This window comes from Sycon ciliatum, chromosome 5 (assembly GCF_964019385.1).
Source record: "Sycon ciliatum chromosome 5, ocSycCili1.1, whole genome shotgun sequence".
NCBI lineage: Eukaryota > Metazoa > Porifera > Calcarea > Leucosolenida > Sycettidae > Sycon > Sycon ciliatum.
In genome coordinates, this window is record NC_088647.1 from 8,941,755 (window position 1) to 8,962,200 (window position 20,446).

The 20,446-nt window shown below is 47.3% G+C and overlaps 1 protein-coding gene across 1 annotated transcript; it reads left to right on the forward strand.

Annotated features, from left to right (window-relative positions):
• Positions 1–11,261: 11,261 nt before the first annotated feature.
• On the forward strand, positions 11,262–17,363 carry LOC135816778 (uncharacterized). Its single transcript, XM_065329879.1, has one exon. It carries the CDS (start codon positions 11,262–11,264, stop codon positions 17,361–17,363), a length of 6,102 nt encoding a protein of 2,033 aa, XP_065185951.1.
• The last annotated feature ends 3,083 nt before the right edge of the window (positions 17,364–20,446 follow it).

Consider the following 20,446-nt stretch of genomic DNA (forward strand, 5'->3'; position numbering starts at 1 on the left):
CCGTGTGGCACCGTGCATTATTTGCTAAACTTTCCAAAGTTTTCGGTGTGTGTGGCGCAGCGCTGGAGTGGATTACAGACTACCTATCCGACAGAACGCAAGTTGTCTTTGTAGGTGGACTTCTCTCAGATGCTTCACCTGTTCTGTCCGGAGTGCCCCAGGGATCCATCCTAGGGCCCCTCATTTTCCTAGTGTATATTAATGATCTTCCCAGTCATGTTGAAGGTGTGTCCTTATTTGCTGACGATACCGGCAAGATTGCCGCCTTCAGACATGGCCGAAAAAACCTAACACCTGAAGCGAAGAGGACGTTCTATTTATCCATTGTGCAATCGACTCTCGACTATGCCAGTAACGCTTATCTGCACTGTCTCAGCGCCACCCTGTTCAATAAGATCGTGATGGTCAGTCAAATAGCAATGAAGAAAGTTTTTGGGTTTGACCGTATGATGTCTACTGAAATTGTTCTCCGCAAATATCATCTCTATTCTTTTGAACAGCGCGTAAATCTTAAACTCTATGTTTTCGTGTACCGCTGCTTGACCCCACATCTTACTAGTCCCCTTCTCCAATCCTTGTTCCAGCTTAGGGCTGCTGTGCCTGGACACCAGGCGCTAGGCTAGGCTCGCACGCGCGGCCAGGCACAGCGCGCATTAGTTTTTCCGCCTGTTTCTACGCAATATCGCATGCGTTCCATTTCTTTCCTGGCGGCAGACAGATGGAATGCTCTTCCCACTGACTACCGTCAGGCCCCGTCTCTTACTCTGTATGTAAACATGGTAAAAATTCACCTAGGGTTCCCAGTAAAAAGGCAACGCCTGTTGGGACTCCCCTAGTAAAATAATAAAATCTACTACTACTACTACTACTACTACTGCACTGCTCCGGTTCAATGAGTGTCTAGACAGGCTGCGAGACAGTCTCAAGCGCGGTATCAACGAAGTCCATCAGTGGATGACTACCTGGAGACTAAGACCTAATATCGCCAAGACTGAGATATTATTCCTGCCGAACTCAGAGCCAACCTATGCATTCACTCTTCCCGGATCCCTCACAGACCTCACAGTGGTCAAAACAACACAAGCATCTTGGTTTGGTCATTGACTCAGACTTATCGTTTAGTAGACACGTCGACTATATCTGTAGCAACGTCAGTAAAGCTGTTGGCTACCTCGTGTCTCACTGCTCCCACCTACCGCTTGAATGCATTCGCCTTTTTTATCATTGCTATATTCTCCCCATTTTTCTCTATTGCTCAACCGCCTGGTCATCCCTACTAAGTAAATCGTTAATGAGTACCCTGGAAGTCCACAATAAGAGGATACTCAAAGTCCTTTTCCGCAAACCATCATACTTTCCTTCTGCCGAGCGGTATGATATGTTTAACACCTTCCCTATCTCTAGTCAAGCGGATCGAAAATTGTGTATTGTTGTTCATTCTATTCGTCTTGACAAAGCCCCGCCACACTTGCGTAAATATAACTGGTTTCTTCCTAGGCCTCGGCGGGTAATGCTAGCATTGTAACTGGCATTACGAGCATCGTTTTGAGAACTAGCAATGCTCCAGCATTGTACCCGGATTTGGAGCCAAAACAAGCATTAGCGCCCAAAAGTGTCATTTTCTCACTTCATGAGTGTGCATTACTGTATAAAACAGGAGCTCTATAATGTAACGTACACACTATACTTTGTACCAGCGGCTTTTGGCAGTTTTGCTTAAACGTTAGCCTGCGACTTCGCAACATGCGTCTCTTGTTGCGAATCTTAGTGGCAGCTGCTAGGTACGTATAGACGTACCACGTTGATGCCATCATGGGAAACGGAAAGAAACCTTGTCTTTCCTATTCACAGAGTCATGCAGTGCTGGCTTGCTTGCACCATGAGTACATCAAATGGAAATGTGTTGGAAGTCTCTGATTCTTCGGAGGAGGAGAGTGAGGAAGATGAGTACGAGACAGGAGGATAATAAGGAAGACGAGAACGAGGCAGAGGTGGAGGATGAGCCCGGTGAGGCATGCGCACGACTGGCCAAAGCCAAAGGAGCAAGCATATCGAGGGTTAGATCACTTATATTGTACTTTTTCATACCACACAATATACTCAATTTCCAAAATAGCATTCCGTATGCACCCTCAAAGTACTTCGAAGACTGTCGACGTAGGGTTATGATTTACTGTTGTTCACTGCTAGTTCATGATAGCAACTTCAGTTCCACATCATTTAGAAATAGCATCACCATAATTATAATCTACTTTCAAAGTACTAGGTACTTCCAATACAGGCAATAGCAGTATTCCGTGCAGTATGACTTACATTATGACACAATGCCATATGAGTGGTTCACATTGCCTTTTCAACTAGCATTACAAGTCCAATTAGCATTCTAACGAGCATTATATGACCGAATAACTAGCAATGCTAAAAGCATTTTGAGCTGAAATAACTAGCATTACCCGCCGAGGCCTATTTCTTCCCACTCGTCCTACGCGCAATTTCTGCACTTTACCTAAAGCCCGAACCTCAGCTTATACCAGATCTCCGTTATTCGCTGCCTATTCTCTCTGGCTGGCCCTGCCTCCATCAGTAAAATTGTCTTGTACGCTAAAGGATTTCAAGGCCAACCTGAAGCTCGTGTTCTAATAACTGCTAATTCTTCATCCAGATTTGTTTCTCTTTGCCTCCAGTAATGTGTAATATTTATTTATTTTTGCTTTGTTTTTGTTTACTGCCATGGCTGGCTACCGCCCCCCCCCCCCCTCCCTCCATATTGGCCTATATTCTCTGGCCGCGGGAAGGTGAAATAAATAAATAAAATAAATATATAATTCCAAATGTACAACTATGATGTACTCAGTACAGTGATGTCAAAAACCGGCCGTCGACACCGAACAGTAGCCTGAGTAGGGGCGGATAATGCCCGAAATGGTGGCAGATTCTGCTCGAAAAGCAGTGAAATTGGTAGAACCATACAAACCTTATGGCGGGCAATTCCTCGAATTCTGCTCCATTTCTTTATCCACGTACATGTACCAAACATGCATGAAACTTACCAGAAAAAGTACCGAAATCTGCCAATTTTTCTGCCGGCATTATCCGCATATGCCTACCGAACAGTCTGTGAGTCAGCTATTTTAAAGTGTAGATCTACACTGTACATTGTACATGTACATTCCTGGTGGATGTGTAACTGTGAAGGAAACCACCCAAACATGAACGTTCCTGTCGCCAGACTGCCCAGAGCTTTTCGGCACCTAAGCTCTGATGAAGGCAACGACCATTATCCATGGGCGACTCCAAGTCATTTTTCTTGCCCAGCTGCTCGAGCCGTCTTTGGAGGTGGCCGCCGTGCTCATAATCTGCACACTTGGCTTCAGTCTACCATGGTCTAGTGCTACTGCAGTGTGCACATGTGACGACAGACATCTTATGTCATTGTCAAGTCATGATGGAGCCTTGGAGGTGTACAGACAGTGTACATGTACATGATTGTACAATGCTTTCGTCATCATTTTTATTGGGTCGTCATCCTGTATGAATGTGCGAAGTAAAATATAAACCAACGACAACAACAACAACAACAACAACAACAACAACAACAACAACAACAACAACAACAACAACAACAACAATCTCTTATTGGCGATGGTGCCATCGTGAGAATAAAGAATTCAACAAATTCAACAACAACATGTGCATTGTACTTGTAGAACATCACGTGTTGTGTCCTCTCCACCAGACTCCACGCACTTTGTGATGCAGAAACAAAGCTCGTTAGCGAAGGCTCTTCCATCGCGACTGATCACCAAAGTATCCTGAAGAAAAACTACATCCGCGTATCCAGTGGGCCACCACCTCATTGTCGATCCACTGTACCGACAGAGTAGTACTGGAGTCGTTATCGCCGACCACTTGAATCTTTGAAACTCTGAATAGCACTAGTAGAGGCTAAGCTGAAGAGACAGACCACCCATCACTAGGATTGTCTGCGATACATGTGCATGTATATCCCACTCCCCACCAAGTCAAGTTTCCAACAGGTGGTGCCGTGACTAGCAATACTTATGGCTATGCAGTGATGGTGGCGCATCTCGACTTGCTGCTGCTGACCTGTCACTGCTGACTCACTGGTCCTGTGATATACAGGTACATGTATCTCTCTCTTGATCTCATTCTAGAGGAGAGAAGCAGTGAACCACGTGATATTATGTAGATATACATGTATTACTGATCATAGACACTGACTGTGACTGAGGACCAACGTTGGACAAAGCACATTGTCAGAAGCAGTTTGGTCCTTTCCCTTGGAGAGTAGAACCCGACGTCTATTTTACAGTGTACATTTGTACTTCCCATGTACAGTACAGGTACTGGAAACCACGTTAGGAAGGGACTCTCTGTTTTTACATGGAATTGCAAAATTGCGTTCTGTGGTGTACATGATGACGTAACCTAGTACCTGATTACCAGTGTCTGCTCCAGCGCCGGGTGAGCCGGGTAATCCACCCGGTTGGGCGGCGCTTGGACCCGGTTGAAAATATAGTACAGGGTCATCTATGACCCGGTTGGTACTTTACACTTTCGAACTTTGAAAGGACTGATTATATGGCCTGCATGTGTCAGATACTTCTTCTTCTTTCATAATTTTCTCTCTTTTCTAAGGGGCCATCCGTAATTATTATCGATCTTTTTCACGAAACGAAAAAGTTTCGTTTATGGGTGGGTCCGGGTGGGTAGCGACCGGTTTCGTTTTGAAAAAACATCGAAAGCGGAAAAATCAACGCTCACTGCATGCATTGATGCATGCATACATGTACATTGTGTACATCGAAGTAGATCGACAGTTGACTCTACGTCGCGCGGCCAAGCAAGTGCTGCAAGGATGCAGTGATACCACTCTGTACTCAGTGCAGTGAGTTCCTTTCGTCCTCAGATGACTTCTCCGACGAGGACCTAGCAGTCATCATGATCATTCACTCTGGGACCGACGACAGATAGATAAATACTTCGTTCCAGCCGCCGATGCAAGAGAATTTCAAATTACGGAGCGGGGCGCACGCCAAGTAAATTCTCACGCAAATATGGGGAGCGCCAGCCGCTGAAGACGATGTCGTCGTAATGTACCTGGAAGAATCTGATCGTGCTTGTGGTGGGGAAGCCATGGAGAATGATCCCCGTGTCGACAGTCTTCCAGAGACGGAAAATTAGGCCATCGACTTTCTACGTACCTGATTGACGGCAGCGCAGCGCGGCGTGCGTGCGACCTTAGGGAGCTTTCCGACAGCGATTCTGGGGCGTTGCTGCTCTCATTTGCGAGCGAGGCACGACCACTGAAGTCTGTGATAGCTATGGCTTTTGTTTCCGCTCCGAAGTCGACTTGTTTTGGCAGTATCATGTCAATGTCGGAACTCTGACGATTTGCAAGTGTACAATTCCCGTGTTTAGACGTAGAGGTGCCAGCAGCGTATGTGTGTGGTAGGTGAAAATAAATGTTTCCATGGTCAAGAAGTAGTACCAGACTTCCAAGAAAACATAACTAACGTTGTTACTTACTTGCACAATCACACAAAATGTGGCCTCGCTGTGTTGTAACACGTGGTTAACAGCCAATCAAGATCATTTTCTGCACAAAGTCCCAAGTACAGTCAATTAATTTTTTCGTTTCAGGGGGGTGGGTGGGTGGGGGTGGGTCATAACTAAACTTTTTCGTTTCGTGAAAAAGATCGATAATTACGGATGGCCCCTAAATGCGGCTTATCCATTCGCCTTTATATCATTGGCCTAGTTCCCGTTTATCGTCCGAATTAAAATAAACCCACCAACCAGTTATGTGACTCGACTGGTGAGACAGCGCCAGGTACATGTGTACCCGGCTCCGACCCGGTTGAAATGGTTGCGCCAGGTGTACCCGGCTATCCTACAATCCTGGAGCAGACACTGGATTACGTAACGTTAGTATTACTATTAGTAACTAGTACTACTAAGAGTCGGCGAGGAGAAAGCAATTTTATGAGTGCAATAAAGCAATTTTATGAGTGCAATAAAGAGTATTGTTATCTTCTTTTTCATTAGTTTGAGGGAAAGTTGCAATTTGCAAACGAGAAAAGTATGAAGAAAGAAATGACTGTCACCACCACTGGCACCAGGACACAAACCAGGGACCCTGGCCTATGTCTATGCCTATGGCCAGCGATGCTCTAGTACTAAGCTACATGTACATGTATGGTGTAGACGTCATCCAAACAGCCACCGTCCAACACTTTCTTCAGACTTCGAAACGAGCGATGCTCATTACCATCAGCTTTTTCGCGTTGACATCACGAAGCAAGCTTGGCTACCCTTCGCATTAGGGTCCAGAGGATAATGCTCCGAAAATGTTCACATGATGCTAACCATAATGCTCCAAAAACTGCCTTATAATGCTGATTATAATGCTTGAGGTAGAAATACAGCAGCTAACAAGTACAAAAAGCGAAGTTTGCACCTTTGCAATGTGTGAATATAGTGTATGTGAGAAAGGTAGTGGCAGATGAATGTGATACTGTGTGAGTGAATGTAATGTAATGGTGCGTGTGTATTACTTGAAGAGTGTGAGTGATACAACGTTTTCTTTCTGTTTACAAAGCACAGGGTCACGAGTACGAATACACACAGCTTCCAACACCTGCAATTGCTTGAAGAAACGTGCGCAACGAATAACACTAAACCAGGAATCGTCAAACACCTTACGACATTCTGGACTGGACACCAAAGGATGAGGAGGAGTTTGACGTTGACAAGAGGAAGTCCGCAGTGTACAAGCATTTGGTGTCCAGTCCAGAATGTCGTAAGGTGTTTGACGATTCCTGGTTTAGTGTTATTCGTTGCGCACGTTTCTTCAAGCAATTGCAGGTGTACACCCTCGTCCCGAGTAGAAACAGCCATGGCACCCTTATAAACTCATAACAACCATTCTATAATAATATTACTATTTGAATCTTTTAATAATTATCTGGCAACTCAACCTCATACGTATAATTATCTGGCCACCCATTGACCATGATGCTACATGAGGAGACAATAGTGATGACATTTTTCCAATGAGACCAATTTTATGACGCTCCATGTTACTGAAGGACTAACTTCGATCATTGGTTTTGTAGAGCCCCATTCTCTAGGAGCTGTCTACATCTGCTTTGTTTCAATGTCCAGCATAAGCGAACGTGTGGATCAAGCATAACTGCTTGGTTGACGCTGCCGCGGGAATGCGTATAATAATAATAATAATAATAATAATTTTAATATGGCAATAAGTAGGACGAGCTGAAGCGACATGTGGACTACTTTATTAACAATGTAAGCGATGGAGACGATGCAAGAAACAACCTAAAGGGTAAGGAAAAATACATGTAAGAAGAAAAAGGGCAATGGAAAAAAAAGATGATTCGAACAAGTTTTCGTACAACACTCTTCAGGAATCACCGTTGTACTAAAGAACAAAATGAGAACAAAGGAAATAATAATTATAGCAATCAAGGTAGGGTGACACGATACAATGACAGCACTAGAATATCGAGGTGCGATTTCTCACAAAAGTGTGCAGATTCCTGTTTTTCTGTTTTGTGCCGTGCTCGTCATGGTTATCTTTTGCAGTTACAAGTTTTGGAAGCTGTTTGTCAGCGCATTCATAAGCCGAATTTGTGTGTCCAGAAAGATAGTGTTATTACCCTAAAATTGTTCAAATAATGTTCTGTTGTGTAGTGTGGCAACGTTGTTGCCACTTGTGCCTAAATGTGTTTTGTCACCTTCTTGTTTATTATTGTTATTATTATCATTCGTTCTCACTTTTTTGTTTTTTTGTTGCTGATACACACTTGTCACGCTTAGTTCTTACTTGTATACCCTTGTTTTCTGCACACTTTTGTGAGAAATCGCACCTCGATATTCTAGTGCTGTCATTGTATCGTGTCACCCTACCTTGATTGCTATATTATTTCCTTTGTTCTCATTTTGTTCTTTAGTACAACGGTGATTCCTGAAGAGTGTTGTACGAAAACTTGTTCGAATCATCTTTTTTTTCCATTGCCCTTTTTCTTCTTACATGTATTTTTCCTTACCCTTTAGGTTGTTTCTTGCATCGTCTCCATCGCTTACATTGTTAATAAAGTAGTCCACATGTCGCTTCAGCTCGTCCTACTTATTGCCATATTAAAATTATTGTCTCCTCGTCGAATTTTTAAATAATAATAATAATAATAATAATTGCAGGTGTTGGAAGCTGTGTATATTCGTACTCGTGACCCTGTGCTATGTAAACAGAAAGAAAACGTTATATCACTCACACTCTTCAAGTAATACACACGCACCATTACATTACATTCATTCACACAGTATCACATTCATCTGCCACTACCTTTCTCACATACACTATATTCACACATTGCAAAGGTGCAAACTTCGTATAATGCTATAGTAAGAGATATAATGCTCTTGGTTTGGGACAAAAATGGAAGAAAGTCTGCACATTGTCAAACTTCCAGGAAATTATGCATATCGTCGATCTGCCTCTGAAGCTGGCACATTATCTCCCACGAGCTCCACCACTTCTTATCACTGTAAAACATGATCGCTTCTCCATTGGCTGCTCTCCATTCCAACTTTGATACAGGATTGTGGTAGAATAGCTGGGGTATCACATCTTCCCTGAGAGATTAAACCATTTTTGCAGGTAGTCATTCTTGGCAAATAGTATTCCTGCCTGCAGACAGGCTGTCACTGCTTCCACTCTGCAAATAGTGTCTTCATCTGAAACACCAGACGGGAGGCCAGCTCCTGAGAGCCGATCACAGATCGAGATCTAGGCCTTGACGGATTATGCTAGCATAATTTTTCGCATAATTTCTACCAAAATCGAATAATCGCATAATTCGAGGCAAATTGCATATGAATCGCATAAATTGGAATAATCCGCCTGTTCGCATCAAATTCCATACAGTTGTACATGTTCTACAAGTACAAGTAGATGCACCAGGAAGTCGTAGGTTTACGACTCCCTTGATAACATGTCCAGTCCACTACAATCAGTGACGGTCGTAGCTAGGTCGGACGGTGCGTTGACCCCGTTGAACTTTTGCTTCTACAGTACAACGCCCTCTACAAAACAACTCCCCTGGTATTTTGCACAGAAGCATCATATACATCAGCAGCATACATGTATGTGCATAATATGATAACGTTTAGCATAAAAATAGCATAATTCTGCAATTTTTTCAGCAATGCGAAAAGCATAATTTCACGAAAATATTAGCATAATCCGTCAAGGCCTATCGAGATCCCTCCCATTTGCGGAAATCCTGAAAACACGTGGTCAGAAGTTATTTTGCCACCCTACATCCTTTGCTTGTGCTCTCATCTTCTCCTTGAGATGGTGTGTAGAGGTATGGTTTGTCACAGCACTCTTCCTTTCTGATGGCATTTGCCTGTAGACCTGGCATTGCAACCGTCCATAACGAACTGTACGTGCTTCATCAGGAAAGTAAGACACGCGCTGCTGAGCGCTCCATTCGAGTTGGTACGGAGGCCATGAGAAATTCTAGTTCTTTTCGAGTCTCCTAGGTCCTCAGCTGGACTCGGCAAAGGCAGTTCTTTTGGAGCGAGCTCTTTCTCTCTATAGCCGCTCCTTCATCCTGGTTCAAATTTATCAATGCATCAATGTCTAGTTCAGTATCGCTAGAGATGCTATCGCCAGAGCCTATGGCACAACGAGAAAACTCTTCTTCGTCTGCTTGCTATTCACTCCTCCATACTACCATAGCTCTCCATTGTTCTAAAAGTAACCGCGTACCGGTAAATCATTTCTCCGGATTTGTGTAACCGCCTCGGTTGGGAATGCTTCATAAATGGCTTGTATACATGATTTACCTGACCACATCGCTACATAACAACGCATAAGGTCTGGTTGCACCTCATGATCATGATTGTAGCCGATTGTTGCCAAAAACCTGGGATTTCCCGATATTTTTTCCTCTATGAAACTCGTTATGCCGCTCAAACCTCACATAATGCTCGTTTTGTTCCGTTCTAATGCTCCATAATGCTCTGATGCTCGGGTAGTCTTATAATGCCGAATACCATATTATCTCTAATATAAGCACAGTCTCCAATAACAGCACGTCTCCAATAATAGAACACCTTGGGGCGGCATTCAAAAAATAAAGTGCTCAGTCTCTATTATAAGCACACTGTGTAAATTCATTATCTGTACCGGCGAAAAAACTCTGAAATGTGTGTGTCTGACATGAATTTGGCATTGCAACATGCCTCTGAAATGAGGTTGAAATAATAATGGAACAGTCTCCAATAAAGGAACGTCTCCATTAAGGTAGCAGTACTGGAATATGCCATTCGCAAATACACACAACTAAAATCGGGTATTACTTCGGTGTCTGTGAATCTTTTCCCACAAAATTTTGAGCACAGATTCATGATTCACGCCACCACCTAATAAAAGTACTACCTTGAACTTATTTACTTCGCATCGTCCCAAAAGTTCACTGCACTGGAGAGTAAAAAAATGCCGTCATCTCAGATTTTTGGTACATGCTAGCAGCAACATAATATCAGCTGAAGTGTTAAAAATGCATCATAAGCGACAGTCTACAATAGTAGCAGATGCTGAATAGAACAGATTGGAGATAGGACACAAATAGCACCACCCAGTCAACATCATCTGTGAAGACGCCCGTCACCGTCGAAAAAGATTATTACTACTGAGGCAGCTAACATCCGCCAAACAAAACACTATGGCTTTATAAATATATTCAGCATGTTCTGGAATATTCCCAGCTTGTGGTGAATCTTGCATGACCTTTCATTGTACTCAGGTTTCATTTCTTTTATTCTAGTGCATGCTGCTGGCGCCTGATGTATTGACTATTGTTACCGCAGGCCAGTCTCAACCTTTGCATTGTCTGAGATTCAAGTAGCGTATCGTTTGATGCATGTGCTGTCTCCATGCTATCTAGTCGTAATATATTCACTCGTCTTTGCATTTGTGCACAGTCCTGTGGATACTCGCAGGCTGCGGTTGCGCTCTCGCTTTCGTCATTCTAGAATGTATACTTCCATGCCTTTGAAGTTTTTGAGTTGTCAGTTTTGAACTGTAGGAAGCAGTTTACAGTTTGTGTTCTTGCAGTTTTATCTCAGAGGAGAAAGTTCTTGGTCTCATACTGTTACGAGTTGCTGTTGTATCTGGTTGAACGCATGCCGGGGCAACAGAGGGCAGCATGAGTAGCCATAGTGGTCCTATTCGAGCCGGATCTCAGAGCCAGATCCAAGAAGTCCTGCGCGACGACGAGCAAGTCCCAGGCGCTGAGTGTAGACGGAGCTCGCGGTCTACCAAAGGGAGACCGCCGAGCAGATACGGGTTTGATAACTGGAGTGACGTCCCGGACAGCGTGAGCTCTGCAGGACATGCGCCCTCGAAAGTTTCAGGAACTGCTGCGTCGCAGGCGTCACTTCGTGCAGAGATGCTTCGTGTAGAACTTGAGGCTGCAAGGCAAATCGCTGAGCTGGAGGAGGAAGCCGAGACACGCAAGTTGGCTCGTGAGACAAGTTTGGTGCAGAGGGAACTGGAGGTTCGAAGAGCCGAGGCTGAATCTGCAGCTGCACTACGATCCGGGTCAGGGAGCAAAGTGTCGTCTCGCAAATCAGAGACTGGAAACGCTGCATCCAGTGGCAGGGCAATATTGACTGCCAAGAGTCTTGCTGAGCACGACAAGTTGGCCGGACCTGGTCGAAAATTCGTATTACCACCGCGTGAGCACTTCAGAACGATGAGTGATGTCGGTGGAGTGAACGGACAACGCGACCCCGGCAAGCCAAGGAGTTTGCAAGGTACGTTTCGTACTGTGAATGCGCCCACACAACCTGAGGCTGTATTAGGTGTGGCGGAAGACAGCCCAGCTCAGTCAAGTACATGTAGTGTCAATGCGTTTGGCGTGCCTGCCCTGGGGCCAGTGGCGCAAGCATTCATGCGCGCGCCCGCTCAAAAGTCTGTGACCAGTACAGTGCTGTCAGTAGTGCCAGCCAAGAAGTCAATGGCCAGTGGTGCGCCTGTAGGACGTACTACAGTGTCCATACAGGCAGCTAGTAATGCAGTGCCTGTACAGCCAGCAATAAGCAGTGCAGCAGTACAATCAAGACTGCCTGGCAGTAACAAGAAGGCAGTATCAATGCTGAATGCAACACCACCATGGCATACACCACAGAAGCATACAGCAGTGGCCAAACAGCAGCCACCAACACCAGTGGCAGTGCAAGAACACTCCAAGCAGGTGCTAAACCCGCAAGCAGAGTCCTTCATGCCCTATCCACCTCAACTGCAGACACTACACCCTGCTAGTTTCAGCTTTCACGTGAAGCCACTGGAGCTACCAAAGTTCTCTGGCAAGACTAGTGACTACGACCGGTGGAAGCAGAACTTTCGCCGCGTTGTTGACGAAGATCCACTAACGACTGAAGCGTACAAACTTGCACAACTGCGTGAGTGTCTCATGCATGGCACGGCCAGCGACCTTGTTGATGGCGTGCTTGACGGTCCAGGAGCCTACCACACCATCCTTAGGGAGCTAGATGCATGGTATGGCGGCGACAATCGCACTGTTGAGCGCCAAGAGAAGGAGATTTTGCAGTGGCCGAAGCTAAAAGAGTCAGACGACAACTTTGCCAAGTTTGTCCTCAGACTCCGGACGATGCTCATGAATATGGAGATGTGTGCAGTAACACCGGGCCGTGAGTTGTACCTATCGGTTACGCAGAAGTTGCCGAAATCGCTGTTGCTTAGGTACATGGAGAAGTATGACGATGCTGACTGTGATATTTACCAGCTAACACAGTGGCTCCTCAGACGCGTCAACACACTACGCCGTGCCGATGAACGACTCCGGTCGACAGAAGTCACTGCCTCAGCACCAGCACCAGCAAGATCATGGTCGAAGCAGAGTGCTACAAAGTCTGAACGAACATTTGTGGCAACTAGCAAGGATGCAGGTGCCGACAGAAGCTGCCCCTCGTGTGGCAAGGCGCATCAGCTCCACCGCTGCCCCGATTTCATTAAGATGGAGGTCAGGGACCGATGGAAAGTCATCAAGTCCAAGCCAGATGTCTGCGCCCTATGCTTCGGTCTCAATCATCGCGCAAAGACTTGTACCAGGCAACCCTGTTCAAAGTGCAGCCGCACGCATCATGACATGCTACACTACAACATCCGACGCTCGGATTCCGCTGCAGACCCATCAAATGCCGCAATCAAGGCCAACGCAGCTTCGGCCAGCAGTGGCGGTCCTGCCAAGATTGCTACAACACATTGCGCAAGTCATCAGCCAGAGATTGACAGTGGCGAGTCATTCATGGTTGTGCCTGTTGTATTCCGACACAATGGTGTGAGCCTCCAAGGTAATGCACTCCTGGACCCAGCATCGTCCACGAGTTATGTCCAGCAGTCCGTGGCAACAGCCCTCAATGTGCGTGGACCCAAGCGGCAGCTCGTCACTTCCGGAGTAGGCGGCAAGCAGACCGCAGCAAGACGTGAGCATGTACAGATCCAAGTGGCGGCTCTGGGCGACAAGACCATGAACAAGCTTGAAGCTTGGGTTCTGCCCACCGTCACCGTGTCATTACCGGCAGTGAACTGGAATCAGCACAAGAGCAGCTGGCCGCATCTTAGTGATATTGACTTCCCATCCATCAAGGGCAGTCAGATCGACGCGCTTATCGGCCTGAATGCCATCGAGCTTCATGCTACTCTAGAAGAACGGCGAGCAGAAACAGCAAGAGCGCCCATTGCTCGACGAACTCCTCTCGGGTGGGTGTGCATTGGTACAGGAGTCGACACCACTCGTGCAATCACAGCTACTACACCAGCTACTGACACAGTGCTAACTGATGGGCTGACCGAGCTAGTAGAGAAGTTCTGGCGAGATGAGTCGGCGGGCACAGATAACCCACTAGAGGAGACGCCTTCACCCGATGACAGAAGAGCCGAGGAGCTCACGAGCCAATCAATCAGCTGCAACGGCAACCGGGTAACTGTCCGAATCCCATGGGTCAATGACAGCGGTAAGCCACGTGTCAGGTCCAACAGAGCTCAGGCTGAGCAGCGGCTCCGCAGTCTACAACGCTCGCTACAGTCACGGCCAGCCGTGAAGCAGCAGTACTCTGACGTTATGCAGAAACATATTGCCAAGGGTTACGTGAGACGCGTGGACCCGGATGAGATAGCCAAAGACGGCAACGACCAGTGGTACCTACCCCATTTCCCGGTAGTACGCTCAGATAAATCCACGTCAAAAGTGAGAATAGTATTTGACGGTGCAGCCCGCTGGGATGGACACTCCATCAACGATGAGATGTTTACAGGTCCTGCACTTCAAAACGACATGACCAGTGTGTTGATCCGATTCTCACTGGAACCAGTTGCGCTTGTTGGTGATGTGTCGGAGATGTTCCTCCAAGTCAAACTGGCGGAACGTGACCAGCGCTATCATCGCTTTCTGTGGTATGATGACAATGGCCAAGTGCAGGTGTATCAGTTCACCCGTGTGCTCTTCGGCGCTAAGGCGTCACCGTATCTGGCAGGACGAGCGGTGAAAGAGGTCATCAAGCACCACGGTGATGAGTACGACTCTGACGTCGTGCAGTGCCTAAGCAAAGACCTCTACGTTGACGACATGCTGTCATCACTACCATCCACACAGCGTGCCATCCAGGCCAGAGAGCAAACGCAGCAACTACTTGCCAAGGGCGGTTTTCACATGCGAAAATGGCTGTCGAACAAAGCTGAAGTGATGAACACCATACCAGAGGAAGATAGGTCACCTGATGTCGTCCGAGATGTGGACAGTGACACCAGCCTCCCAACTGTCAAGACTCTCGGCGTCAGTTGGAACGCCGAGAAGGATGCCTTCACCTTCCAGCATCAAATGAAGGACATCACGACATTCACCCGACGCTCTGTGTTGCGCGGCCTGGCCTCCATATTCGATCCGCGTGGCCTGATCTCGCCATACGTCATCACGGCTAAGGTACTCCTGCAGGATGCCTGGTTGCTGGGACAGGGATGGGACGACCTGCTGCCAAAGGAACAAGTCGTCAAGTGGCGGGGTTGGTTCCAAGGCCTCCCAGACCTGAGTAACCTGGAGATCAGCCGCTGTTTCAAGGATCCACAACAGCCATCCGAAGACGCCAGTCTTTCCGTGCACTGCTTCTCCGACGCCTCAGATCGGGCGATAGCAGCCGCTGTGTATGTCAGAGCCAGCTACCCAGACGGTACCACCCGAATAACGCTAGCGATGTCGAAAGCGAAGCCGGCACCAGTGAGGCGACAGACGATCCCGCAGCTTGAACTGAGAGCAGCTGTGCTTGGCGTTCGCGTTAGTCATCTCGTCGCTGAATCCATCGGTATCCCAGTGTCAGCTCACACATTTTGGACGGACTCGATGAACGTCTTGGGCTGGGTCCAAAGCCACAGCCGGCGCTACAAAGTGGACATTGGCAACCGAATCTCTGAGCTCCAGACCTCAACGAGAGCACACCAGTGGCGACATGTTCCCGGAAAGAACAACCCTGCAGACAAAGGTACTCGTGGTTTGTCTGCTGCATTACTGTGCCGTGACGCAGTGTGGTGGTCCGGTCCACAGTTTCTTCGCCAGCAGCCAGATGAGTGGCCTCAGATGAAGGAAGTCAGCACATCCTCGCTGCCTGGTCAGCTCAAGACGGCGCTAGTTGCAGTCGTCCCTCCACCCTCCGAGATCCTGGGTCGCTTTAGCACATGGTCGCGACTGGTACGCGTGACAGCATGGTGCAAGCGATTTGTGGCAAACTGTCGGCAGGCAGTCAGTGACAGCAAGTCCACGAAGGGGGATGCCGCATCGGACAGCCAGTCCAGCACGCCAGTGAGAGTGCCAGTACAGCTTGGCGGCACCCGCTCCATCAGTGTTCCAGTTCTCAGCACTGACGAAGTATCAGTAGCAGAGCGGCACTGGATTGCAACTGCCCAGAAGGATTGCCATGGTACAGCATACCATCGTCTACAGTCTAGGCAACCGATGTTGAAATCGGACCCTCTGGCACCTCTCTGTCCCCAGTTCGATAGTGCAACAGAGTCACCCCTGATGACGGTAGGAGGTCGATTGCAAGCTACAAAGAACATGCCAAGTGGCGTACGCCACCCAGTCATCCTACCAGCAAAGCACCGAATAACCCAGCTGATAATCGAACAGGAAGATCATCGGTGCTTCCATGCAGTTGGGCCACAGCATCTTCTGGCCAATCTGCGACAACGCTACTGGATTGTTCACGGAACATCAACAGTCAAGGCCGTTCGAAGCAACTGCGTCACTTGCCGTAAGAACCGTGCGGAGCCAGCGTCCCAGATGATGGGCCAGATTCCAGACTTCCGAGTTGCAGGCTCGTTGAAACCGTTCAGCCGTACAGGAGTTGATTACGCGGGTCCCTTCCTGACCAAGCAGGGCCGAGGTAAGACGCAGGCTAAGCGGTACCTGTGCCTGTTCACTTGCCTTGAGACTCGTGCCTGTCACCTAGAGGTATCCTATGGCCTCTCCACTGAGTCATTCCTGTTAGCATTTGAGAGATTCACAAAGCGCCGTGGTGTCCCGCTTGAAATGGTCAGCGACAACGGGACCAACTTCACTGCCGCGGAGCGAGAACTCCGTGAGGCCGTCCGGGCCATGGACAAGGAGAAGATCGAGAAGCGACTGGTCAGTGATGGCGTGCGATGGCGCTTCAACCCACCTAGAGCACCACATTTCGGCGGCGTATTCGAATCCCTCATCAAGACGGCTAAGCGCGGACTCACAGCAGTACTTGGGAAAGCGGACGTCACAGATGAAGAGTTAGTGACTGCTATGTGCCAGGTTGAGGGCATGATGAACTCGCGCCCGCTGACAGTTGTAAGTGCCGATGCAGCTGATTTGCAGCCTCTAACACCAGCACATTTCCTCGTCGGACGACTCGACCCACCAATGGCTCTGGAAGTGAAAGCAGACGAGCACCCCAGCAGAGACCCACGCAAACGTTGGTTGTATGTTCAGCGGCTTGTAGCAGACGTGTGGAACAGGTGGCGAGATGAGTATGTTCCCTTGTTGAATGTCCGTCGTAAGTGGCAACGTCAAGGTCGCAATGTAGCCGTAGGTGACATCATGCTGTGTCTTACATCAAACACTCCCCGTGGAACATGGCCCATGGGTAGAGTCACAGCAGTGCATCCTGGTGCAGACAAGCTCGTCCGAGTAGTGGATATTAAGATCGGCGACAAGATCTACCGACGGTCTATCCACCATCTAGTACCTATTCTGGACACCGAATAGTTTGTGCCTTGTGTATCTGAAGTGCTACAGGCAGCCCTGTGACAGTACTCTCTCTCTCTCTCTCTCTCAACCTATGAAGTTTTTCTTTCATCATACAGTACCGTAGTAGTACTCACTCGTCACAGTTTGTTTGCTGACCCTGTGCTCGTGAGTGAAGGGGGATATGTTCTGGAATATTCCCAGCTTGTGGTGAATCTTGCATGACCTTTCATTGTACTCAGGTTTCATTTCTTTTATTCTAGTGCATGCTGCTGGCGCCTGATGTATTGACTATTGTTACCGCAGGCCAGTCTCAACCTTTGCATTGTCTGAGATTCAAGTAGCGTATCGTTTGATGCATGTGCTGTCTCCATGCTATCTAGTCGTAATATATTCACTCGTCTTTGCATTTGTGCACAGTCCTGTGGATACTCGCAGGCTGCGGTTGCGCTCTCGCTTTCGTCATTCTAGAATGTATACTTCCATGCCTTTGAAGTTTTTGAGTTGTCAGTTTTGAACTGTAGGAAGCAGTTTACAGTTTGTGTTCTTGCAGTTTTATCTCAGAGGAGAAAGTTCTTGGTCTCATACTGTTACGAGTTGCTGTTGTATCTGGTTGAACGCATGCCGGGGCAACAGAGGGCAGCATGAGTAGCCACAGCATCTGGGAAATTTTCCACTGATCAATCTACATATAAGGTTTATTGGGCTGTGATGAGCCAGTCTGGAGATATAGTGTACCAAAGTTTGGTCGGAAGGCCAAAAAACACTAACTTTTGGCACTCTGAAAACCCTCCAGCAATGTATGTGACTACCTCTGCTTGCTGTATCGTGTCAGCAAATCCCTTTCGAATGGCTCTTCTTCTCTTCCTGGCTGACCTTTGCTCCTCACTGGACCTTCTCCTCCTGTGATACTGCTTCTCTTCATCCAACTTGAGAAGACCAGAGCTGGCAAGTGAAACTTAGAGCAGCTCATCATTTCCAGCACAGCCGAAAACATTTCCATTGTTCGTACTCAGCATTAGAAATCTTTCTTGCTTGCCATCTGTTCTTCCAAGTTTCACATCCACTGCAGTGTTTTGATAGCACCTCGGCGTCCAGAACCTTTTCTGTCTCATAGGACACAACAGTTGGCATACCAAACATTGATGAGAATCCGCGCTTCATCCACGTTCCATCGGTGCTAACTGCAACATGCTCCGGGTGGGAATGCTGTTCTGTTGTTCGCCGAACAAGAAGACGCTGTGCAGCACTCTTCATGCTGTCCCTAGCATCAGTTTCCACAGCAGTGTGTAGTGCATCGCTGTGCCCAGAATTGCTAACAGGAGGCGGCATATCCAATATCCCACAGATACTGTTCAGACCTTCTCGTCCACTACCAATAAGGCGCATGGCAAGCACACTGCGGCGGCGGTTTATATCGTACAATTTAGCAAGTGGGTGTCTTTCTGCCAGGGCTACACTGGTTGATGAGCAGCACGATTCGCACTGCAAACTAATTGTTGAGGCGAGGCCATGACGAAAATTATCTTTGATAGTCAGGTTGCCCTCTTGATAATTACTACATACACACGCTGACGTCACCAATTGCTGTAAGCTCTCCATGTGAACAATTCGAATTCCTGATGGAATATCATCGCAATCCTCTTCAGACTAATCTCCATCGTTATCACACGAGGCATCACTGGATAAAAAATCAGCTGGAAGATCAGAGTCATCTTCTACGCCCTCACCAGCTCCATCAGCCTGCGACTCGTGTTCGCTTTCACTCCCCTCAATTGGCTCAAATACTTCAGGATTTGAGACGAGCTTGGACGTAACTCTAGGAAATTTGCTTTTCCTTGGCCTGCTGAGCGACCTTCGTTTGTGTTCATCACCCGTCTCCTGACCAAGTAGCGCCAGCACAACAACTCAAGCGCAGAGCTCCAACGTCGCTGACAAACGCTCGTCGCATTGGCAAACAGTTTGAGAACAAAGAATTTTTTTATCATTTTTGAAAATACAATTGCGTGGGTTGAGTGCAGGCCATATGCGCCAGCCAGGTCAGCTAGCTTGGGCCAGGCAGGCGCTGCATGTGGCGATCGCGACACTCAGCCCAGCTCTAAACTGGTTTTAGCTGGACAGATAGCGTGAATCAGGCCGAGATTGGCAAGGATGCGCTGATTGTACAGAAACCCTCTCGAAATAGATTGACATCGATCAGCTGATCAGTGCAATTTTGAAATTTTGACGGGTATTTTCAGTTTTTGAAGGGCCATATCTCTGCTTTGGCTGGTTCGAATGCCAAAAAAATTCATTTGTAGACCTTCTTTCAGAAAAATCACACTTGAAGCAGTTCCCGTGAAATTGATATTTTGGCTAAATCTGACACCCGTTTTCCAGTACTGCTACCTTAATAGCACGGGGCGGAGGTACATTGAAAAAATAAAGGACCGTGCTTATATTAGAGATAATACGGTATAATGCCGGCATTATCCGCTGGACCCTACTTCGCATAAGCCAAAATGAAATGAAGAATAGAGAGGTTTCGCTTCACGTTGTTCTGCACTACACCGTGAAATTTCATGTCGGTGTGGCAAATTTTGGTGTCGAAACTCCCGTTCATGACGTGAGCTGAGGTCAACTCACGTTCGACGTGAACGCGAGTTTCACGGTGTGTAGTGCAGAACAACGACGTGATATGAAGCGAAACCTCTCAAATGAGGGAGTGCACAAACGCATGCAACTGCAGAATGGTGACATGAGTAGTGTTTTCTAAGCACGTTTGCCCTACATGTACATGTGTGTGTGCTTGAGCTTACCGTATCACGGCTAGTGCTGCGTCTGAAGCGATCGCGCCAGGTTGAGTATTTTCTTGGCGTCCTCAACTCTATGGAAACCTTCAATGCCAAAGAAAACAAGTTTTGCGTCAATAAATGCGGCATATTGTGTTCCGGAAGCCATGCACTCTTCCCCCAGATTCGCACAGATCTCAATGAGCGTCAGGCGCTTCCAACAAATACATTGTACATTGTACTTACCGATGCATCGTCGGGGCCTGACATACTGTGACAGCCACAAGACAACTTGTGACCGCACAACCCTAGAAATTCTTTCTTGGAAAGTAA

What these genes read in the sequence shown, in the direction of transcription:
- LOC135816778 (XM_065329879.1), top strand. Translation starts at nt 11,262, where the DNA reads ATGAGTAGCCATAGTGGTCCTATTCGAGCCGGATCTCAGAGCCAGATC.